We start from the raw sequence: 26,811 nt of genomic DNA, 5'->3' as shown, positions 1-26,811 counted from the left end.
ATTTCATGCACTGTCCACAGGATTATAAATTCGTAAGATCAGTGGTCCTTGATCAAAAACTATATATTTTATATTTACATCTAATAGGTATGTAAGTAAATTTTCTTAAATAATTTTTATAACTTTGTTTAAGAATAAATTGAAAAAAAAAAAAAAAAAAAACGTAACAATTATTACAAAAATTTTTTTATACCAAATTAAAATTAAAATCATAATTAAATTATGATTTTAGAAAAACATTTTTGTAGTTAAAAAAAAGAAAAAAATCGTATTTTTAGTATAAGCTGTACGTATACAACTCCACATTTATTCTATACGTCTCCAGTATAGGGACTCCTTCAATGATCACTGTTACCTACGATGTATATTTGGTATGTGCATCGACCGTAGCCTACGTTCCACTCCTTACACGTCTGAGCTGTCCATTTATGACTTTTGGATAAAAGTTTATTATGGATCTTCTGACTGTCATATAATTAATTATTAATAATATGACGATTATTGTAACTAAGTTAAGGAAACGTAATATGTGTACGAAAATATTGGTACACATGTTAATTGCCATACTCATATGGATTTATATCGAGCTTATATTAGAACGATGTACAGCCATGTACGCTTTAAGGATGGTCATGTATAAATATTTTCTTCTACATCTGAGACTGTAAGAAAAACCATATGCTTAAAAAAAATTTGTACACAAAAATAAGTTTGTTTAAACAACTAAAACAATTAACTTAATATCTAATGAAAGGTGTGAGATTTTTTTTTTTATACTAGTTGCTAATAGAAATAATGTGAAACTTAGATTCAAAAAATTAATTATTACGTAAAAAACTCTGTTTAATCTAAGAGTATAAGAAAAGAATGATAGCGATTCTTAAATGATCAAATTCGACGCTGTAGTGATAAAAAAATTTACATTAAACTTTAATTTATGACGAATTAAGACAAGGCTATTGCGTCTGCTAGATAAAACAATATTATATTCCAGCAAGCATGACAACCTTGGCTCTGTAGTTAAATAAAAATAAATTTAATTAATAATGAAGCAATAATAATAGCTTTTACGTTGACGGACTAAGAGTTACAAATAAAACTCTAGCAGATTTTTCTGACATGCACAAAAATAAGCAACATGCACAAAAATTACAAGTAACAACTTTAAGGTTCGCAGGCTAAAAACTTAAGAAAATCTCTTTCAAACACCTTACAAAGTAGCATTTATATAGTAATGAAACATTTAAAGAAATTTTTCAGTATCCTTACGAGAATGATCTATTCTTTTGTTCTTATTTAAAAGTTTTCTTTTAGTTTCTGTTTAAGTTCTATGCTTAGATTATTGGTTGATGCAAGATTTCCCTACTACAGGTCCAAAGCAACTGTGATTTACGTAATAACCCTGGTAGAAACGTTACTACATAACTTGGCTAGAAACTCGTCAACATGTTATAAGCCTATTTACACATGTCTGTTGACGAGTTTCTAGCCAGTTTATGTAGTAATTTTCTACTAGGAAAACTTTAAATAAGAACTAACTAACTTAAAATAAAACTTTAAACTTAGTTATTTATGAATTTCTTAACTTTAAGGACCACAAAATGATTGTCAACCTAATCTTATTTTGCATAATTATACAGCTCATAGTTTTTTTTCTTAATATTCTGCTTAATGCAGGTTATCTTTAAGAAATAATCTTTTTTGTTTGTGTGACTAAATTTTAAACTAATTTTTACTCAATAAACAAGCTTGTAGCATGGCATCGTTAAAATCTATGTACGTTCAACAGAAACAAATTCTGCTATTCTGTTAAAACGTATTAGTTGCTGAGTCTACTTCAATGCTTGATGCAAAAATCATTGTATATTACCTTATTGTTAAATCTTCTTTTATAAGAAATAACTAAAATAAATAATATGTATTAGTGTTAAATAGATTTTCTACTGTTTTTTCTAGAAAACAATGGTACCACTGCATCGTTCGAATAAATCGATAGGTCATTCTCTAACTGGAATACCTCAAATCGACTACATTTGGGATCCTAATTTACCACGCGAATTAAAAGGCTATAACCTGAGTGATTATCCCTTTTACAGTAGCATGCCTGAAGATATTGACTTCAAATGTGATGGCCTTCATGACGGATTTTATGCTAGTGTACCTCATAAGTGTCAGGTAATATAAAATTTTTTTCTTAAATTATAATCTCTTTCAGTGCTGAAAAAATAAATACGTATGTCAAAACAGTATTATACTACTGTATTAAAGTTATATTGTTCTTTATAAGTTCTCGTCGAATTGTCATATAATGATAATCTATAATCATAATATATTTGTGTATAAGTATTAGTAATTTCACTAAGTACATTAATTTAAACATTTTATATTACATTAAAATGTATTACTGAAGCCTTTCTAAGTCTGTTATATTTTGACACCTTAATTATAAAAATTACTATACGAACACTAGTTCAACAAAGAGCCAGAAAAAAATTTTTTTTTTATGTTGTTATGACAGTTCTAACGATTCTTTTCATTTAGTACCATTTTATCAACGGCAAATGTAAGCAAAGATCTTCATTTTTAAAACGAAAAGGGCTTTACTAATTTTAATGATTTTATAATTATGAAAACTAGGACCTTATTAATTTATGCCTGCTTGTAATGATAAGAAAGACAATGTAGTCATCACATAGTATGAAAAAAAAATTTTTCAAGTTGAGTTAGCACTTTCTACAACCTTAATGTTAGTAAGGGCTCTTTATGACAAAATTTCAACTAATTGGTTATTCAAAAAAATCTCACAAGTGAGTGCTTCCTTTGATTATAATATTACTTTTGTGAAAACTAAAACAAAGTTATTATAAACGACTATGATCGATAGTTAAATGCAAGCCAGTAAATCAATTATACGGATTTCAATACTTACTTAATTCTAATCCTTATAAACGTTTTTCAGTCGCAACCTTGGTATCCTTTTACCCCTCTTGTAGGTATCACTAAGGTGAGGTTAAAAATAAAGTTAAATTTTAATCTATATAATTGATAGGGGAAAAATTACATAAATAAAAAAATTAAAACTATAATAGAAAAAAGTTGTACAACATAAGTATGCGATGAAAAAAGTCACTTATTTTAGTTTTATAAATATCATTTGCACTCATCCCATGGACTCAGGCAAATTGAAAAAAAATTTTTTGTGCAGTCCAATGTTAGCTTTGTACGCTCCACTATTATGTTAGCAAAAAGAAGCTAGTTTTGATTTAATAGCTGGAGGATAGCTTGAGTCTATGAAATCATAAACTTTGAATTTAAATTTCTCTAACTGTTGTTTCCTTAATAAGCAAAACACATGAGCTTTTTAAGCGCTGTGTAGGTATTTTTACAAAATTGTGACTATACTATTCTACTAAAAATTTTCAGACTCCATGGTATGTACCATGTACACAGAATTCAAACCATAAGTGCTCTCTTCTGTATTTATCTGAGAGTCGTTACCATGGAAGTGGCTCTTTAAAGAGGAGTACCATAGATTTACTATACGATTGGAGAGATAGTATGGCTCTTTTCTTAAGAGTTACATTGTCAACAAACTATTCAAAGCCTTGCATATCAACTATGTAATCCATTAATAACTTGTGCTTAAAACTTTTAGATGACTCCTCTCAACATCATACTTTCTTAAATCTGGATGCTCTCCTCCGTAATAGTAAAGTTGCGTGAAAACGCGTTAAGGTCAATTTGAGGAAACCGACACGGCCTTGGTAACCATGGCACTGTTTAATGTAGATTTGCATACTCGAATTCTCAAATATCGTGAGTGAAGTATTTTTGCCGACATACCTCGTGTATTTTAGCTTCATTCAGTTTCTTTAGTTCTATTCCGCAGATTTACCGACAAATGTAGGTCAGAAAGTTATTGTAACAACGAAAACTAGGGATATGTATCGTAAAATTCTTAAATTAAAATTAAAATTTCTTCAGTATTAGTTTTGGCCTAAAAATGTTTTTACCATGCAGTTGGCTGTGTTCCGAATTTATCCAGTGTATAATAATAATAGTTGTGCTCTTAAATTTATGCAGAGCTGCCAAAAGTGTGATATTGGCTATAGATATTTCCTAATTTCACAGTAGATAGCATACAGCATTGGGAGTTCTCAGTGGCTAAAATGGTAGTTCGTTTGGTTCCCACCTCGAGGGCTAGGGTTCGAGACTTTACTCCATAGTTTCCTCCCGGAAATTCCCGAGTTACTTTGTGATATTTCTTATGTGACTTAATCTCTAGAATATTATACAAGTAGGCAACTAATATAATGCCATTAACCACGACATGCAGATGTGCAAAAAGCAGTAAAAAACCAACAATGCCTTAGAAATAGGAGGCAGGTGGATGACTGTCTCATAGTAAAATTGTGCCATCAATAATAAATAGTACAAATAAAAAAAAATATGTGGCAAACGAGAATTATGTAATGTGTATGTGTATTTTTGCAGACATCAAATAAACACAGGGAGGACGGCGTTGCTAAGTCCGGATACTTCCTAAGTGCAAATTTTCAATAAGCATGGAATATAAGTATTTCAAATAAAAAAGAATCCTATTACCTTGACCTTAAAATTCGTGCGCTTTAAACGTAAACACCTTAATTACAGTATCTAAAGAGGGATTTGTAAGAAATAAATAAATTATCAGCAATAAATTGTATAATTTCTTAGGTAATAGTGATAAGTTATTCCTCGTCCCTCTTTTACAGTTTTTGTAGACTAATCGTAGAAAAAGTTGGATGTGTATCATAGTTATGAGTTAAAGATTATAAGTAAAACATAATCAAAATAAAATTAAAATTTATTGCCTTGATAATAACATTCTTTCAAGTAACCAGTACATCAACAATAGTTACTAAGAAAATTACTATTTTATTTGACAAAAAGTTTTGCCAGTTAGCTCTACCATTTCATATAATTAATCAAGCCTATATATAATGACATAGTTTGGAGCTTTAGGAGAAAATAAAGATAGTAAGTGATTAAAACACAACCTTATTTTTTGCTTTCTTCTTGTTCGTGTGTTATGAGTTAAAAATCTCATCGAGATATAAACTAATTAATTATTCGTCTCCCTACACCACCCAACATATAATATCATTACCACACCACATTACATAACATTATCGCACCGCAAAATACCACATATTTTGAATTATACTATTTTTCTCCTTCTAAATAATTGAACAATCCTGAAAAAAAAAATAAAAAGAAAAAAAAAAAACAGTTTCTAAAGAGATTCGAACCCCCATCCTCTTGCACACTAGGTATTCCCTGTATCCGTACTACTATGAGCGAACCCGACATATAAAAACTGATTACTTTATTTTACATTACAGATCGTAACTCATTTACACTATCACTTTTCATTTTTTGTGGATTCATTTAATTGGTTTTATTTTACATTAAATAAACGAGTTATTTTATAAAATAAATTTTTTTGGTACGTGACTTTTTCAAAAATTTAAAACACTTGTTTATTTGTCATTAACTTATTACTTTTAAAGTGAATAAATTTTTTTTTATACAATCTTATTAGATTTTTTTCAGAATTTTTATAAATAAAAAGAAAATTTCTGTCCTGTATAAATACAATAATAAATTTTTATTGCGTTGTCTTCATTTACTACTTTTTCTGTGTGATTGGGAACAAAATTTGAAGAGGTGGGAAAAGCGAAAATATATGCTGCAGCGTTGGAAATTATTTTTCTTTTAAGGGTTTACTTACATACACGCTTTTATGCTTACTTGAAACTTTTATTTATGTTACTGACAAAATAAAAAAAAAAAAAATCATAGATCTATTTCAAAATGAAACAGGTTTATCTTAAAACAATTTTTCGTACAAATAAAAAGATAAGAGCTTCATATAGATCTTATATAAAAAATTCAAAGTAATTTTTCCGTAAGATTATATTTTAAACTGAAAATTCTGTAAATTACACATGTAAAAAAGGGTACAGTTAAACGATCTGCTATAACAAAAGGGTATTTTTTATGTTGTTAGGATGTTGTTTTGAAACCATTGGAAGATTTGATGAAAGAGCACAGTCATGTATTGGCCAGCAGCAATATTGTTTATATTGTATTGTGCCATAAAATATTGTTTACAATCATTCTGTTATGAGATATTGAGATTTTTATTGAAACCACACCAAACTTATGTAGGTATACTTATTCCAACGATAACTGCACCACCTTTGTACATAATATCGTTTCGTACGAAGTATACTTATATTTATAATTATACTATTTGCCATATAATTTTATAGAAATATAACTCTTTAATAAGGTACCCAAGCACTCACTGTCCACTAGTTTACGTATGGTGAAATATAGCAGCTACTAATAATAAATCTTGCAACACAGCTATAGTGGTATTAAAATAATCTGATCAATAACAGGAAACTCCTATTATTTTCTGTTACGTATAACTTTGTAAAGTCAGAAGTTCTCTTGTTAACTTTAATATTTTACTGTTGCAAATTATTGTTCCTAAGCTTTGATTCCGCCGTTACGGGTAATGTGTTATTGCAACGTAGGCCGTGTGAACGGTGACCGAAGAGGGTTACGTCATGAGGGATTAAAGGAATCTTCTCATGGGAGAAAGGCCACAGGTGTTTACTTAACAACGATGGAATTATTTTGCGTTTAATTATTTGTTTATCGAGTAGCTAAAAAACAATGTTTTTTTGTTTCATCAAGCGTTCGTCTGACTAAAAAATCGACAAGAGGAGAGATGTCGTGTCACCTTCCCCTTACAGTAAAAATTTGTTTTGGCACATGTTCTTATCTAACCCTAGCAGATAGAAAGAAAAAATTAGTTGACTGTCATACTAGTTTATTCAGAGGTCATAGAGGAATAGTAAAAACTTATAAACGAATAAGAGAAAAATACAATTGAACAGAAATGCACAACGACATTGCTAAATACATACAAAAATGTAAAATTTGCCTGGAACAAAAATTAGTCCACACAAAAACTAGAAAACCGATGGTATTACGGACACACCATCAGAAGTATTTCACAAGGTCACAATAGATACAGTAGGCAATTTTCCACAAAGTTTATCTCAAAATAATCACATTTTTACAATGCAATGCTTACTTACAAAATTTTTTATTGCAGTTCCTGTTCCTTATGTACAAGCAATAACTATTGCCGATGTGTTATCAAGATATTTTATTTCAACTTTCGACATTCCTAGAATTATTCTCAGTGATGCATCAAAAAGCTTCATTAATCAAGTATTGACAGTAGTATCAAAAAAATTTTTGGATTCCATTTAGCTCTCACTAGTGCATATCACCCACAATCAAATGGTTCGTTAGAGAGAAGCCACGCTATGTTAAACGATTTCTTGAGAACTAACGCTAAAAACAAAAATAATTTGGATCAAATGGTTTCTTTTGGAATGCATGAGTATAATACTTCAGTTCATTCAGCAACAGGCTTCACGCCTTTCGAACTTGTCTTTGGTATACAGGCACGCTCCCCAAATCCACTTCCAGACGAATTTAAATTAGAAACATACAGCTTGTAAGCTAATGACCTTGCCCACTGTGTTCATACAATACAAGAAATAGCTCGTGACAGACTTAAAATATCAAAACAAAATACAATAACACGTTATGACAATAAGTCAAAGCCACAGAAATTGGAAGTTGTGACAGTCTATGTACTCAAAGAACCTTGAAAAGAAAAATTAGATAGATTTTATAACGAAATATTCAAAATCAAAGAAATACGTTGTAATAATAACGTCATATTATAATCAGGAAATGTAAGAATAATTAACAAACACATCGACAAAGTAAAACGTTGCTACTCATGAAAAAAAAAAAAAAATTTTCATTTTTGTTGCAGATTGATCCGATCAACATTTTGACTAAAAACATTGCCTTTCTGCTTTTGCTTACACTAAGGCCTGGTATAATAAGAAGTAAGTAAGGTATACCTGCAAAACCTTACGACAACATGCTTTGAGTAAATAATCCAGGTATATATTATGAATACACTAATGAAGTCAGACTAATTCTTACCAAATAGCACGTTACTAGTTAGTAAGTAGAGCATACGTTAGATTTTCGTTGTATTGAAGACCAAACTATACCATAAACAGCTAGATACTGTATTTGAACAGTGTACTAGAGTACTTGAAAATCAAGAGTGCAAAAATTTAATACCAAGATACACGTTAAATAAAATGATTCGTTTAACAAAATCAACATACGAAGATTTAAAAATATTTTTTGCATCTAAAATACAAATACATAGTAAAGAAATAAACTATAATAATATAGTAGAATTTATCCCTAGCCACATGATAATGAGACGAGCACCACTAAAATTCGTAGGGTGGATTTCAAAAACATTATTTGGATCCATGGATGCGGATGATAGAGATAAAATTAATGTGAATATAAATAATATTCACAACTCTACACAAACATTACCATATTGAGAAGCAAAACAAACTAATATTGTATGCTTAAATCTTGAAAAAATTTATATAGAATTAGAGACAAATGAAGGACATAATAAAAAGTTATGAAATATTTTGAAAATTTAACCGAAGGAGCATGCCGATTAGATAATCATCACAGAAGAATTGAGTATAAAATAAAAGTATACGAATGGACTAACTCTTAAAAAAAAACTCTATTTTTAATACTAAATTCTTACAAAACGCTCATCAGTGCGGTGAAAAGGACACCTACATTCACTAATATTTCAAAACGAACAACCATCAAAAATTTGTAACAGAGTTAATTCATACAAAAAAGAGCATACGCTACCATGGGACGATTAAACTGTAACACTTAAACAACTGCACGCACTGTCCACAACAAACGCAGTAATAATCAAAGGTAGAATAATAGTTCAACTTAGTTTCCCGTTAATAGGTAAAAAACAATTCAGTAAGTATGCCATGCACTCGATTCCAGTTCCAAGAAATTAACACCCAGATTTAAAAGGCTATGTCAGCATTGAGTCCCGACATAGCAACCTGAGCGTAAGCAATAATCTTCAAAATTATTTCCTTACCGACAAAATAATTTTTAAATAATTGCATAAAAGATAAGATGATCTTATATTGCTGACCAGATATGCCTATTTACGAAGATAGTACAAACAATCCCTGCGAGTTCTCTTTATTTATAAACCCATCAACAGAAGCATTAGAAACTCATTAAATAGCATTACATAAGTCAACCGAAATTTATTGGATAAGACTAAAAACTACTGAACACTGGTTATACTCTGCACAAAAACTATCACGATACAAGTTTTCTGTGGAAACAATCCTTTAATCACACAATCAACTGAAATTAAAATACAAGGTACGGGAATACTTACAATCAACAGTAAGTGTATTACTCATGCTCCCGGCTACACCCTTTATGGAGTTACAACACAAGAATTAACAGAGACTTACTACTATAGATCAGAGCTTCCCTACAGTTAAGCAAATTTATTGAACCTCCCTGATATCCAAACAATTAAAATTGGCAATAATAACTTCACTCTTGATCTACAAGAGGAGGAAAAAATCGAAATAAATAAATGGGCAGAGTCAAATGATGCAAAAGTGTTAACTAGAATGTAGTAAGCATTAAAGGATTTAACGATAAAAAAACAAGTTAACTATCGAAATACAGCAATAATTTTTGGAAACCTAACAGTAAATTTAGTTGTTTTATTAATTGTTGTCTCAATTTCATTAAGATACCTTTTAAAATTGAAAAAAAACTCACAAATTTACAACAATTTGCATATAGAGCTTAACCAAGTAGATTAAATGAGCCTCCAATTTTTATAACACAACATGATACTCCGAAAAAATTACGGAAAATTGAAAAAAACTTAGCACCACCAATTCCTGACAGAACGACTGATGGTTATTTGACGAAACAAGGCCATTATTAAATTATTACATGTCTAAAAAAAAAAAAATTTCAACAATTACACATTATTAACATTATATTTAATTTCCAGAAAAATTTGAATGTTCAATCTTAAGCTAAAAAAGTCTACTAGGAAATCAGCAGTAAGAAAAAAAAAAATTTTAATTACATCGCTCCTCTTCTCTTCCTTTACTTAATCTTCGGTAATGCCAAGCCACTATCCTACAGTATTAATAAACATCAACACCACAATATTCTCTGCATTACACTGGAAAACATTCTACCTATACCATAAACATAATACTGCGATCATTAGACTAACAAAACAAGAATGTATAGGTAAAACACACAGCATGATTAATACCTAACGCACGCATGTTAACTCAACGACTTGACACTTTCACTGTTTTATGATAAATGCAAGAGTATAAAATAATTAATCAATCATTAAAAAAAAAAAAATAGATATATATATAAAATAAAATAATAGCAAAAGATAAACTCACATCAATTAAAATAATTCGTCTCATTAGCTCGTGTGAATTCTCGATCGATCTATAGTTGCCGAGGGTAACAACAATCTAAGGAGGGGGTTGTTACATCCCGAATTAATACGAATAATATTATAACTAAAGACTATCCGTTCATTAAAATTCAGATAAGGCGTATTATGAATATTTAGCAATTTCACATGACAAGAGAAGATCGTATGTCATTTAAGTGTGCGCGTGTGTGTATTAGCCATAAGATAAATGCTTCATACTATGCTGACATAGAATACGGCCAGCCATATTGTAAAAATTCATGTATGTATGAATAAATAGTTACTTACTCATTCATTGTTTAATTCTAATGATGTATACTAATTAAAAATTTGCAATTCACACATTACTTCATTATATTTAAAATTGATTGTAAAATCCTCAGAAGGTATAATCTCGTAATTGTAATCTTACTGTCACAATCGAACTTGTATTTGGCGTTCTTATGTTGTTGATACGAGCTTTCATCATCACTGACCCAAAAACTCAATCGCACTTGTCAGAAAATGCGATTAGTACTGTTGTATTGTTATTTCCTAATATGTAAAATCATAAAATGTAACATCATCATGCAACTGTCAACGCAGTCTGCAAGAAAACCGCTCATTGGTTGACCTTATTCAACCAAAGGCCTCTTTTACTCGCTCTGATGCTATAAACACGCACCATCAAGAGGAAAAAGTGCTCTCTTTACGTCTGTCACCTGTCCTCTAAAGTTTTAGTCAATTCTAGACTCTCGCGACTTATAAGTACCTTATACACGCAAGGCATAACGTGTTGGCTGAGGCAACTTAAGTGCCTATCGAGAACATCAAAATTATCGGACTACGCTAAGGAGCGAGGTACAGCAAAGGAGGCCCACCGAAAGTTATTCTGGCGATAGCAGAGGAAGCAGAAATCGCAAAATCCTGCTGGCCACGAACTCGTCCGTGTAAGTAAATGAAACACTGACAGTTACAGCACGAAGCATTGGGAAACTCCGAAGCAGCAGTTATTATTATTTCATAAAAAAATGAAAAAACAAATAAAGCTCACGAGCTGAATTCTGAGAACCCTATGAATGACACTTGAATAAAACAGTTAAGACCTTACTCTGAATAAGTCCGGTCATAGTCTTATCAATGCGGGAGTTGCCGATATTGAATCTGATTATAATTATTCTGAAAAATCCTCCAAGATTCCTCGTCGTGATTCAAGAGACTGTAGATCTGTCTTGGCTACAGAAGTTTGTAACAGCGGTAAAGACGGTTATCAGTCTAAAAAAAAGAATTTTGATAATAACCCCTGCGCTTATTGTTGACGCACGAATCATACATTATCTGACTGTAAAGATTTTACACCGATGCCATAACGGTGGAAAATTACGAAAATCAACCATCTTTGTTTTAATTGTTTGAAAAGTAGACATGATCATCTTAAATGTAAACAAATTGGTTTTATTATGTGTCATCGCAAGCATCACACCCTACTTCATTTTGAACTTAAGTCCAGGAAAGATAACCAAGAAGATGACTCAAATGCTTTAATTGAACCTTCTCTTTCTTCCAATGAGCAAGCATGACTAGAAAAACGCACGTTTTTAAAAGTCATGCCTGTTTGCGTTGTAGGGTAAAGATGTTCAAAATGCATTTATGTGCTATTGGACAGAGATTAGTAGAGAGATTGCTGACTGCAATGCTACGGCACGAGTTCACTTTTGGCCACTGTTTCGAGCGCCCCGTCGCGGCCAAGCAGTCGAACCAGGCACACATATCTTTTTTTCTTATTTGAGAAGCATGGGGGGGGGGTATACCCAGTGTGTGCCTATGGATTCGTATGGAAATGAGCGTGTAGGCACATACTTTGGAGATTCCCGCTGAGTGTGCGCTTGCCGAGTTGCGTGGAAATGGGCATGTAGGCACACATTATGAAGACGCATGGAAGGTGGAAGTGGTGTGACGTATGACAATATATAGTGAGCCTGTAAAGAGGAGAGAAGTGTGCTTCTCCGCTTCTGACTGTTACTACATATAAGTATATATGTATGTATAATGCAGCTGAGCGGAGCGAATGTGTGCGATGAGCGAGGCGATCAGTGTATTTTTATGCTAGTATCGTATTCTAGTTCACCAATACGCTTCAACCTGATATTATAAATATGGATGCTTTTTTCCTTTTCAGATTTTTATGTTAACACGTCGTAATAACTATTAACTGTAGCCTAAGCTTTGGAGATTCTCCATGAACATATGCCACTTCTAAACTGCGGTGGGCATGTTGCATCGATAGCCGAGGTAGCTAATGCTCCCGTGCGTCTCAACGATCGTTATATTTTGGTCCTCGATTCAATTCCTGGCTTTTTTTTTTTTTTTTTTTCTTTATTTTTTTTCCTGCAATTCAACAGATTTTTGTTGCATTATTATTAAATTTTTTTTTATACTCTTTCAATAATTATTAATATAACATGCCTCATGCTACTTTGTAAAAGGTAAGTACAAAGACAATTTTACCTAGGTATTTTCATTAAACAGTCATAAAATATTCAGCCATACCTTTAGTTTCCGTCAGCCAAATGAAATGATCCAGTGCGTAAGCTTTTCACTATTTTAATTACTGTAGAGAGATCAAACAATTTGAATTTTCTGTAAATTTACATTCCTTTTGATATCGGTCAATGATTCATAAGGCTTATGAAACATTACATTTATTATAGTTCATTGCAAGATCTCGAAACGGTTAAAATGAGAATTCAAGACAACGCAAAATTAAGTTGTATGAAAATAATGGCTCTCAAAACATTAATAGATAAAATATGAGGTGATTGCGAAATGCGTGCTGTATCAGCCGTTCCCTTCCGCAAAATTTTTTTGACTATGTATGACCTTATAACAAAGTGGCAGTCGTTGTCGTTTTTTAGAAATTTGGTACAGTAGTGCATTAAAAAACTTGATGAGAATAATTAAGCAATATTTTGTGACTCTTGTTGGTACACTAGCTCTTTCTTTCTTTATCTCCTTATATTGTGATTAACAAATTAAAAGTAATAATGTGAGGCCAAGCCATGATAGTCATACGGAGCTCTCTTTGTACAAAAGTTATATGATTTATTTATTTACTTATTTATAGAATTTGTGGGCCCAATACCAATCAAATAACAGTGTGTTGCTAAGTGCAGCACATAAAAAAATGTACAGCAGCGTAGTATAATAGTTGTGTCATAAAAATGACTAAATTGTAAGTGATAAAGAATTTTATGTAATAAAGTAACTTACATAAATAAATAGTGTGTGTACATGCTTAGTAATTGAAAGTTACATACAGTATTGAAATCAAGCGACTGTTAATAATATCAAATATTAAAAATTTAATAGTAAACAGTGTTACCTCCGTAGAATGAGCTTTCTAGTTTACAAGAATATTAATGAAGAAGATAATGAATAAAATGAAATATTGTAAACTCAGTACCAGCGAATAAATAATTCAGGAGGCCGGAGAGTGATGTAGGACGAAACGAGCTATTGATTGAATAGTAAGATTTGTCGGAGATTATTTTGAAAATATGTGTATATGATGCTATTTAATCAACAATTTTTGTTTTTCATTTATGTTTTTTTTATTTTTTTAAAACTATGACAATTAAGAGATTCGTGGGTCAAAACGTGGTTTATGAAAAAAAATAACAACAAGGTGTACGTGAGAAAAAAGCCAAGGGCATAAAAAAGCTTATTTTATTAAAATTCTAATACAGTAACTTAAATTTAAACTGATTTGAAATATTTCCATTGTATATACAATAATATACATACATATACATACATACTCATTGACTCTTCATTACTTTTTACATTTCTTACATAATGAAAGTTATATTAAAAAATTTTATATAATTTACTATATATACAAGTAATACATGGTGAGTGAAAAGAGCGCATAGTGATAGAAATTTCTGTAGTAATTGTGACACATTAAAGATCTGAGAATTATAAATCGTTATCTGAAAATAGAAAAACAATTTCTTTTGACTTTGTTCTAAGGGCCTGAATCTTTGATCAGTCCATATTATCAAGACATGTCTGTATATTCAACCGTAATGGGCTTGTTTCTAGCATCAGGTGGCGCTCCTGTGCTCTTGTAAGATTTTTATAGGAGTATATCTATATATTGCAGGAAATCCAACGGAAATCCATTCAATATATAGGTACACTCCTATAGAAATCTTACTTGGGCACACTCACACCACCTGATTCCAGAAACAAGCCCAGTATCGAGACTAATTTTCTTCTAATCAATCATTACAACTTTAAAGTATACAAGTAATATGTTTATAAACTAAATCTTACATAAATTCATGTATTTAAGTTAATCACAAAATTTTTTGAAGACGTTATTTGTTTCTTGATAAAACAAGGAATAAAAGCTCTAATTAATCAAGGAATAAAAGCTCTGATTAATGTTACTTTGAATACTACATAAGTTACCGAATACAACCATTAAAGTATGAGAAATTTTTATGGTTCATTAAACGGGTTACTAAGGGTTTTGATATATTAATGATTTTAAAAAATGTGCGCTCACAAACTACAACATCTTGAATACTAATATTATTATAACTCAAACGGTCGTAATAGAGACAGACTCGATAATAGGACTATCTACCCCTAATAATATACATTTAATACATCTTAAAATAGCCTAATGCCGAAGTAACTTAACCAGGGATATATTAAACGCTGAACATTTAAATAACTTCCGAAAAAGTAATAACTTAAACGTTTTTTACAATAAGCATTTTACGGCTATTAGTTTTTATGTGTTTTTTCGCCTCTGCTTTCCGTTTTTGATTGTTCTCCCGAGTAGTTTTGAAAACTTTCACTTTCAACAAAATTTTTAAGGCTTCTACTCGATGTTCATAACACGCATTATTCTTATTAAACCTCTGAGGAAAGTGCTCGTTAGTTATTTTTTCCACTACGTCTGTCAAAGAAGTAATTAGTTTTCTTTGATGCCAAAGACTTTTATAATGTTTTTGAAAACCTTGCAATTGACAAGAAATGATTTTAGAAAAAAATTTAGTGGGTCTCGACAAATACGCTATTTCTGAAAGTGTTTCATCAGTATGCTTATTTTCTCTACATTTTGTATAAAACTCGTCATCAGTAACTTGTTGCTCAGAACTTTTTATAAATATATTCTTTCAATTAGAACATTTCTTTTTTTTTTAAGCACTTTTGGCTGTATATCCGCTTAAGTAAGTAATGGCATTTTTTTCATACAAGCCTTTGGTATCAAAGTCTACTATTCCTTCTGAAACTATAGGCGAAAATGTTTCCATCATTTCAGCTGCTTGCAAAAGTTCTTCCATTTTTCGCATTTCTGCTACTTCTAATTCATCAGGTAAATTATTTGCAATAGCTGCCAATGAATCTACAGTTTCATTACCTAAGTCATTCTGATTCGAATTTACCAAGGAATGAGTTTCTAATATTTTGACGTTACCTTGTTGACGAGTATCTATAAAATCAGTAGAAAGAATATGCCTAAAAGTCAGGCGATACATACGGCAAGTTGGATTTGGATTAAAACCACCCCTTCCTCGGCATCTCGAATGAGTATGTTCTACGCTATCTTGGTTACAAAGACCAGTCGCTAATTTAAAGTCCAGATCGTTTAATTCTTTTTTTATATCATCAAACAGCTGCAACAAACAGTTGGTAGTCAAGGACAAACCAATAAAACAAGGCGGCCTACTCACTCGCTCTGATTTTCCACGTGAACTCGCACGAATTGTGTGTGTCCTCCATTGTCTAGACCATTCAACAAAATTAATCAAACATTCTTCAATCTCTGGTTTACGACGTGACAGTGGTCGCTTTTGCTGTTCAACATTGCGTAATCTATAGGAATTACAGGCATCAATCACTACATCCATTTTTTTCACGAAGACAGCTGATTGCTCCCACGTATCAGACACCAATCCATTCACATCGTCTTTCCTGGCAGCTTTGCCAGCAGTTCTTATCGCTGCAGCCATTCGCCTACTTAACAGTTGAAAAGCTAAACTCACTTTCATACAGTCAAAGTTATTTGGGCTGAAATGAGTGTCACTTAAAAATGCTAATAAATTCGAGGTATCGTTTGAATTGTCTATTTCATAAGTTGTAACTAAGTCATTGTAAGACATTATAACTTTGTCTTGTATAAAAATATATTTATGTGCTCTCAACTGATACAACAAACGTTTGATGAGATGCGGCCAATCAAAAGCAGCCAAAATTTTCTTGCCCTCATGTTCAAAAAAAGGTTCATCAATACTAACTTTCAATAACTTATTATAAAGTGTTTGGTTATTTGGACCTTGGTCACAAACAATGATTTTAACAACTGCTCCTATTTTGAATATGGCTGTCAATATTTCACTCAAAAGTACTAGCAATTTTTCAACACTAGCACCATTTTCATTGAATCCGAAACATAAAAGTTGGCGCCAGGGATTTTTTGCATTTATGCTATCTAAACAAAACAATAGGGCATGTTTAGCAACGTTTGAATTTCTAAAACTACCACCTAAATCTTCAAAACCCTCAATTTCGTCGTATTTTGCAGAATATTCTTCCATACTTTTGATGCTCATCTCATGAAATTTTAATGCATACATCCGTTCATTTACTGGTAACTTACTCAACTTTTGCTCAATTTTACTCAAAACATTTGCATTTAAACCGGGCTCAACATCTAATTGGGCTATCCAACTTCTTACGGTGGATTCTCCAGCTAACTTAATGCCTAATTTTACCAAATGGTTGTAACCAGCCGCTGAATGATAGTACATGATTTTGCATAAATTTTGTTCTTCAAGTGTGAACTTTTGTCTATTCTTCGACTTAAATTGCATTACTATCAAAGTTTTCCGTGATTCACTAAAATCTGTGTTTTTAATCAAATCGTTTACATCTGTAGCTTGTTTTACTTTTTCTACACATACGCGCCGTTTTAGTCGAAAGTTTTGATCTTCAACATTTTTTTAAATTTTTTTTAAAGACTTGACTTTTTCTTCTAATAATTTAATCCGATGCTCTAGAGATCGCGTATACTGCTCACACTTGACTGAACGAAATTTTCGGTTCAAAACATCTTTTTTTTGTAACTCATTTTTATTCCGCTCAGATGCAGGGTTTTTTTGAGGTACAACTAAATTGGGCATGCCATCATTCATACTTTTACTGACATCCACCATTTCATAATTCAAATAAACCTCGTTTGATTCACTTTCATCAATATTCAAGAATATATCTTTTTCAGAAGGGTACAATGAATCATTCAAATGTTTCGTTACACTAAACGATTCATTGTTTTCAAGAACATTGTAATGCGTTTCATTACTTTTTTCGGTAATAGTTTTAACCGATACGCTATCTTTACCTGTGATTTCTTGTTGTCCTCCAACATCAATTTTCATTGGTTGATTTGGTTCATTGGCTTCGATTGGTTGTTCTTGATGTTAACTTTCTTGTACTTCTTTGTTTGCTGTGGAACCCGATATTCGTGGAATAATCTGAGGTTCTGCCGATTGCCAATTAATTGGAACAGCGGTGGCACGCAAGCGAATTTTTTCTTGGATATTTTGTACGAAATCATCCGTTGAAAAGTGATTTGCACACAACCCTGCAGATCGTAATAAAGATGCCGCCCAACTTAAAAGATTGTTGTTACCTAAGCATGCAAACAATATTTTGCGTTATTTTCGTACAGAAAAAAAATAGAATGTGTTTAACTGCTGTCAATTTATTATCAAAAAGTGTTCTCAAAATTTACTTTTTTAGTTTTGCATCCAAGATAATAAATTCGAAACAAAGATTTCTTTTCATTTCAATGAGTCATTTTACAGATAGTTTATGTAAGCAATGAATTGGCTCGAAAAAATTGACAACGCACTTAATGTCCTTCAATATTGTTGAAATATTTTTTAATTTTTTAATTTTTTGATTGTGATTTTACAAAATAAATAAATTGAACTTTTATTAACGTGTAAATCCAAATTTTTAATAAAAAATTTTTTTTTTAATCAAAAATTTTTTTTGGATTAAAAAATTTTCTCTATAGGATCAAAAAAAACTTTTGATACCATTTTCGCGGCAAAACATAAATTATCTAATTTTAACCCGAAATATGAGAGTTTTCAACAAATAATTGTTCTATAATAGGTACAGGGACAAAAAAATTTTTCACTTCGACCTCACATTCGTATTCAGCAACCCAAAAAACCCTCAAGTAACAAGTCTCAACTGTCTACGTAACAAATTTCCATAAAAATCTAAGAGATGACGTTGATACTCTCCACCCTGGACACCAGGTACCTCAGAGATTATCGCTGTCGTCTTAACTGTGTTCAGCAACCCCAAAAAAAACCCCGAGAGACCATTTTTGCGGCTGAATTTCAAGTTTACGAAATATTTCACCACGTCGCTTTTTTGGGGTGCCTACAGAGGGTTGAGACTTCTCTAGTTTTTAAAATTTTTATTTGCCAGAATAGGTTAAGGATAAGGAATATTACTAAAGATTTTGGGAACACAATGCAAAAGGTCCCATTCAAATTGGTTGTGTTATCCCATTTGTCAACCCTTTCCGGCTTATTAACTGGAATAGATGCATAATTTTTAGTTGCGTATTCGTTCTAGATTTTTAGCTATACAATCTAAAACTCTGAACATGGGCGTTTCCGCCTAAAGCGATTGGCGTAAAATCGTTCTAAAAGACCCGTCCCTTCGTATTTCGTAGGATATTTTGAATTTTATTTATTGTTCATACAGTAAAAAATAATATATATAATTTTTATAATTTTCCGTTGGGTCTTAGTTATATATTTTTAGCTATAAAAAGTCCCTAGTACTTACCCCTGCTTATTAAAATTAAACAATAAAGTAATTGAAATAAGTACTCTTGTGCAAAATTTAGAAGGTCCAAAAAAAATTGTGGCTTGTTTTTATTTTCCGGAATGGGAAAAATTAGTCGTATAGTGGCGATCAGAATTCTTTTTTTTAATTTTTTCTCAAACGCATTCGCATTTTAATAATATATGTATAATGTATGTATACATCAATGGTAATGTCAAACGTTGTCGCGGATAACATAACCTATTAATGTATCTTGCTGCATCCACAGTAATTGGGTCACAGTACTTTTATGTGCCGCAATAATTGGTTTGCTATAGTAGGAAACAGTCCACAGTAATAGGAGTCATACATTTTTTTAAACACGTACATTTACAACAAATAGCTGTAGATTTAGTTGGAAAAAATTATATTTCTGTTGAATACGTCCATAAGTATTGGACAAAATTTATAGCAGTCGTTATTTTTGTTATACAATTTTATTTGATAACCTAAAGTCATAAGTAGATTTGAGCCAGCAGTAATTGGGTACTTTACCCCGGTAAGTGAATTAACGCTTACCTGTGTTTTGAGCCCCGGCGATGTGGCGATCCTTTTGATTTATGGCATCTGGGAATCTGTAGAGCTTTTCACCGGAAAGCTTCGATTTTGTGCAGCCCCTGTATTGACAAAAGTCGTACGGTCTTGTTGCCATTTTTATTTAATCGCTGAAAAAACATCGTAGCCCGGGTATCACACAACCGTTATATAGCAAAAAGCAAACTTATCAATGACGAGAAAGCGAAAATTCTTACCAAAATCACTTTGTTTACATAGTCGTTGCACTTACAACATTATACACAATTACTTTAATCACGTGTATAAAAAACCTGCAACAGGCAGCTGCCACAACAGCAAATCTAAGCTCGTCAATGTAACCTCCGACCAAAAAAACCTCTGTTTATATTGTTGCACTTTATTCAGTCACGCACTTGTTCGCACACTAAGTGTCATATGCAACACGTGTACACACGAGGAATACAGATCAAACAAATATTTAATCAGAACAATGTTTAACCTCGGTATTTGTCGTACTAATGGTTGATGTGTGTATGCACAACATAAACAATTAAAAAGTACATTAGCTGCAGACTGTCACATCACCGCTTGATTGCAGCTCACGGCGCGGCACGGGCGGTAGGCCGTTGAGCTTTAAGATATATGACAGTCACCCGGCTTAACGCGGAAATCAGTCAAGAAGGTACGGGACGATCTTTAAATAATTTGCATGGATACTAAAGGTATGGCTGAATATTTTATGACTGTTTAATGAAAATACCTAGGTAAAATTGTCTTTGTACTTACCTTTTACAAAGTATCATGAGGCATGTTATATTAATAATTATTAAAAGAGTGTAAAAAAAAATTTAATAATAATGCAACAAAAATCTGTTGAATTGCAGGAAAAAAAAAAGAAAAAAAAAAAAAAAAAAAGCCAGGAATTGAATCGAGGACTAAAATATAACGATCGTCGAAACGGGAGCATAAGCTACCTCGGCTATCGATGCAACATGCCCACCGCAGTTTAGAAGTGGCATATGTTCATGGAGAACCTCCAAAGCTTAGGCTACAGTTAATAGTTATAACGACGTGTTAACATAAAAATCAGAAAAAGAAAAAAGCATCCATATTTATAATATTAGGTTAAAGCGTTTCGGTGAACTAGAATACGATACTAGCATAAAAATACACTGATCGCCTCGCTCATCGCACACATTTGCTCCACTCAGCTGCATTATACATACATATATACTTATATGTAGTAACAGTCAGAAGCGGAGAAGCACACTTCTTTCCTCTTTACAGGCTCACTATATATTGTCATACGTCGCACCACTTCCCCCTTCCATGCGTCTTCATAATGTGTGCCTATACATGCCCATTTCCACGCAACTCGGCAAGCGTACACTCAGCGTGAATCTCCAAAGTATGTGCCTACACGCCCATTTCCACGCGAATCCGTAGGCACACACTGGGTAAACCCCCCCCCATGCTGCTCAAATAAAAAAAAATATGTGTGCCAGGTTCGACCGCTTGGCCACGATGGGGTGCTCAAAACAGTGGCCAAAAGTGAACTCGCGCCGAAGCATTGCAGTCAGCTATCTCTCTACTAATCTCTGCTATTGGACAAGAGTTCAACTGTCACATTGATAAGCCACGAAATCATCTAAGAAATGGGTGCTAAAAGCTCATCAGCAAATATTTATCTGAAAGAAGTAGGGGGTGATGATTCGTCTGTACTTTACCGTAAAAAAGTTAATTTTTAAGTAAGATCTGCGGAACAAGATTTTGAATTTAAAAATGTACTTAAAGTACAAGATTTTGATTTGCCACATCAAAGCATTTCTCGAAATTTGTTCTATTGTTGCAGAAAAAAAACAGGAGTTGTTGTCGAAGTTTTTGACGAAAAACCAAACATGTTGATTAAGCAAGATTATTGCAAAATTCATAATTAGGCGAGAATTTTTTCAAATCTAAGATAACTTGTTTGTTTCATAGTGTTTGTTCTATTAGACTCTACATGTCTTCATTAGACGTGTTGAAGGAAATTTGAATATTTTTAATGTCTCTATTTGCAAAAAACGAAAGTTTGACAATATAAATAAATTGCTCAAAGATTACTTTGAGCTGGATTCTATTGGAATAAATAATTTTTCTTTTGAAAATTTTTAAGAAAAACAAGCTTACGAAATTCTGGAGGCGACTAGTTAGAACGAAGTTCTTTATGTCGCGTTACTCGGGGGGCTGGAATTTTAAAACCGACAGATTTTTTTTTTTTTGAATCAGAAATCTCTTCTTCTCAAGTTTTTCTCCTCACCCCGTCCCCCCTCACCAAGCGTTTTCTACACACTCCCCCTCTCCTAACTATATATGTACATTTGTCAACCGTGCCGTGTTACTCTTCTGCATACCTTTACCCACCATTCCACCTCACACTCCAAAGCAATTAATTTTTTAACAAATTTTAATTTTATTTCCCCACAGTAATTTTTCTTTCACTTTGAATTTTTTTTTTTTTTTTTACAATTCTAGAAAAAAAAAAAAAAAAAAAAAAAAAAAAAAAAAAAAAAAAAAAAAACATTTTCCAATAAAGAGATTTGAACCCTCAACCTTCTGCATGTGAGTCCTGTACCTTACCCACTCTGCTACGAGCGCTGCCGACTTGCGAAGTCGGTTTCTTGTACTTATCGTGTAATTCGTAACTATAACATTCCATTTTTAAATGTATTCACTGATAATACATTCAATTATAAATTTGTTTTATAAATTGTGTATTTGTTTTCTAAATAATACATCTAAAAAAAAAAAAAAAAAAAAATTTAATTAGCATAAATATGGTTATGTAGATTAAATATAATAAGGCGCGTTATTACGCATTAAATATTTGTATTTTCATTAAACCTAAGGTTTTTTTGGCATTACAGTAATGCTAATAATTACTGTTATAAATAAAAAAAGGTAATGAAATTAAATATGAAAAAAGGAATGAAAAAAAAGAAAAAACAATAGAATGAATATAAACAAAAAAATATAAAAAAAAGAAATAAAGGAAATACAAAAGAATGAAAAAAAAGTAATGAAATTAAATATGAAAAAAAAAGAATGATGTATGAAAAAAAAGAGAATGAAAAAAAAAGATTAAATATGAAAATAAAAAAGAAATTAAATAAAGGAAATACAAAAAAATGAAAAAAAATGTAATAAAATGAAATATGAAAAAAAATAAAACAAGAAATGAAAAAAAAAATAAATAAAACAAGAAATTAAAAAAAAAAAAATAATAAAAAAAAAAAAAAAAAAACAACAACAAACCAGGGGGGCTAAATGGGTCATGGGACCCACGGTAAAAACGAAGTTCTTCGAACATGACGAGTATAAAAACACAATTTCTCAGGTAACAAGGGGGTCGCCAGACCCATTGAAAGAACGAAGCTCTATAAACGTTAATACTGCATTAATGTAGTTCACTAAACAAAAACTTGAAAAAGGAATAAAAAAAAAAAAATAAAAAAAATAGTTCAGTACTCACGATGGTTGAACTTCGTGAGTACTGTATTTATGTACGACGTTCTCACGAAGTTCAACCATCGTGAGTACTGAACTATTTTTTTTATTTTTTTTTTATTCGTTTTTCAAGTTTTTGTTTAGTGAACTACATGAATGCAGTATTAACGTTTATAGAGCTTCGTTCTTTCAATGGGTCTGGCGACCCTCTTGTTACCTGAGAAATTGTGTTTTTATACTCGTCATGTTCAAAGAACTTCGTTCTTACCGTGGGTCTCATGACCCATTTATCCCCCTTGGTTTGTTGTTGTTGTTTTTTTTTTATTTTAGTAATAATGGGGTTTGGAAGGCTTTTGTGAAGAAGTGATGATGAGATCATTTCGAGCAGTCGTCCAAATGCTTTCAAAAGACTCAAACTTCTAGATAGAAAACTCGATTAGAAATCTTTTTACGCTGAGCTTTATTATCGCGAAATAGATCGATTAAAACAAAACAATTTTGCTGAAAAGTGTGAGGGTAAAGCATCAAACAACAAAAAGTGATTTTAACCACATTTCGGTGGAACAAACCCGAATAAACCTGGACGTGTGGGACTTGTTTTCAATGCAGCTTCTAAATCTTCGTCTGTAAGCTACAACGACTTATTCTTCACCGGCCCTGAATTACTGAAGTCTCTTCCCAGCGTGCTTATGCAATTTCGTTAATTTTCTTACGGGATGAGATTAGATATTCGTGATATGTTCTTAAAAATAAAAATTAGGGGACAGAATAACGATTTTCAACGATTTTTGTGGAGAGGAAGAGACACAATGATAGAGCCTCAAGAGTATAGAATGTCGTCCATGATTTTCGGTGCTTAATCTTTACCAAGTACAGCCTTATTTATTAAGGATAAATATGTGAAATTATTTTTCGATCAATTCCCAGAAACAGCAAAAATAGTAATGAAGAAATGTTACATGGACGATCCTCTAGACAGCTGTGAAACTGAAGGGTAAGCAATAGATCGGGTAAAACAAGCGATAGAAATCAATAATAACGTTGACTGGGAGATGCACGAATGGACAAGTAATTATCCGTCGATTTTAAACGCAGCAAATAAAAGTTACTCTGCAGATCAAGTTTTTAAAATCAATGAAGCACATTTTTCAAGTGAAAAAGTTTTAAGCTTAAAATTGTTTAATTGGACTGATAAGTAAGCTTTCAAATTAAGCTTCAACAAAGTTCCAAAAAAAGTAGCTGAAAGTTTTTGTATTCCCACTAAAAGAGAAGTATTAAGTTTTGTTATGTCATTTTTTGATTGTTTAGGATTCTTAATTCCTTACGTAATTCAAGCTCGAATTTTATTACAAGATATTTGGAAAAGACTGCTTTAAAAGTTACTTTCAGAGAACACGCTTCTCAAGAAGAAGTTCTATCAACAGTCTTAATTGAAGTTAAACATGCTGTAAATTCCCGCCCGCTTACACACGTTTCCTTAGACCCAAAAGGTAATGAGGCTTCAACTCCAAATCATTTCTTGTTTGGAACTTTTTCAGGGCAAATAAAATTAAGTAAATGTGAGGTAAAAACTAAATCTACAAGAAAACAGTGGTTGTTTAGTGAACAGTTGGCAAATTTTTGCTGGAAACGTTGGCTTCGAGAATATTTACCAACCTTAGAAGCACGTAACAAATGGCATGAAAATGATGTACCTTTAAAAAAAGATGACGTTGTATTGATTTGAGATGATAACACTTAAAGAAATCATTGGAAAAAAAGTGTGGAAACTCGAGTTTTTCCTGGTTCTGATAAATAAGTGCAAGCAGTAAAGATAGGAACCGAAAATGGTTTGTTAATGAGACCGAGTAGAAAAGTTGTAAGGTTTGCTTGAAAAAAAATATACCCCTCATTTCTGCTAAATATAGAGAATGTTACTGATTACTTTGTCAATTCAGAAGTTCTCTTGTTTATTTTGATATTTTATTGTTGCGAATTATTGTTGCTAAGCTTTGATTTCGCCGTTACGGGTAATGTGTTACCACAACGTGCCGTGTGCAAGGTGACCGAAGAGAGTTTTTCAAGGCCACGCTTCTTAAGTCTTAGAGATTATGTCATGAGGAATTGAAGGGATTTTTTTATGCGTGGAAGGCCACAGGTGTTCGCTTAGCAATGATGAAATTGTTTTGCTTTTAATTATTTATTTATCAAGTAGCTAAAGAACAATGCTTTGTTGTCTTATCAAGCATTCGTTTGACTAAATCGAAAAGAGGAGAGACGTCGTCTAGATCTCGTCCTACATGTTTTTCAGCAAAAAACCTCACGTTGTGATCGATTGTTGTACTCTTTTGTACAAATAAAACTTCTTGTTAAATTTCAAAAATTCGGTTTTGTGCGCAAACATTTTCCAAAGTGCCTCAAATAACAAGCTGTTAAGCTTAGCCTCATTAACTTCAGCAATTTGGGTAGTTAAAAATCATACAATAATAACCAATTTTTAGTAAAAGAAAAAAAAGATATTTTTATAAAAGCAATTGTTCAAGTAACTTATTCATCGTTTTTGAGGTTTCCGTACACATTTTTGTCATAAAAAAAAATTTATAGTGATGTTAAATTTCATTAATTAAAAAAAAAAAAATAATGTAACACATTAAAAATTCAATTTATGCAATATAGTTTAAAAAAAATTGCTGAGAATGATACAGTAATGCAGATTAAAAAAAAAAAAGAATAAAAGCATTATAGATAATAAATTTTAAACTTTATTTTCTAAGAAAATGTATTCCGTTCGGAAAATTAAAAAATTATTTGAGTAGTTGCAGAATTTTTGCCCATCACAATAAGCCCGCACCACTTAGAAAGAAAGAGTCCAAAATATTTTGTAATCTTTTTTTTCATGACATCAACATAAAATGTGATTTATAAAGATGTGGTGTTAATTCGAGGTAAATCACGACAAACGTAGCAACGTTTATTATTTTTTTTTTCAAAGCCTCTAAAAAAGCAATTGTATAAAAAGACGCAACATTGTATATACAATCGCATACATATTCTTTTGTTAAATATTTGCATTTCGTCGTATCTATAGACACTTCTTTTTCATACACCCTCTCTAAATCTAAATCACTCATATCTCTTACAATTTATAAATAATCTAAAAATTTCTGCACAACAGTAGGCATCAAATCAGACAAATCACTCTATACACGTAAATTATAATCAATACGTTTGACAGTAAATTCGGTTAAATGATCAAAGGTCTTCTTTTTTAAAACTAAACTACGGTCGTATTTCTTCACGACACTACCACTTACACCTTGTTTTCGTCCTTCTTCAAGCTCAATAGCCTTGTCATTATAACTCACAGTAAACTTTAGGAACCAGTTGGAGCCATAAATTTTGATATGCAAGTTGCTGCCGTCTGT

General features: G+C 31.7%; 1 protein-coding gene across 1 annotated transcript in view; it reads left to right on the top strand.

Moving 5' to 3' along the window:
• Positions 1–26,811, top strand: part of LOC106646906 (uncharacterized) — a 211,030-nt gene that overhangs the window by 41,991 nt on the left and 142,228 nt on the right. Inside the window, exon 2 of the mRNA XM_089595738.1 lies at positions 1,957–2,175. Coding sequence (XP_089451864.1) covers positions 1,957–2,175 — 219 coding nt within the window. The remainder of the gene's footprint in view (positions 1–1,956; positions 2,176–26,811) is intronic.

Source organism: Copidosoma floridanum, unplaced genomic scaffold (assembly GCF_036245765.1).
Source record: "Copidosoma floridanum isolate Cflo_tuat_1 unplaced genomic scaffold, Cflo_Japanese_pri ptg000027l, whole genome shotgun sequence".
NCBI classification, from domain to species: domain Eukaryota; kingdom Metazoa; phylum Arthropoda; class Insecta; order Hymenoptera; family Encyrtidae; genus Copidosoma; species Copidosoma floridanum.
The sequence above is the reverse complement of the archived record's forward strand: the minus strand, read 5'-3'. Positions and strand labels throughout refer to the sequence as shown.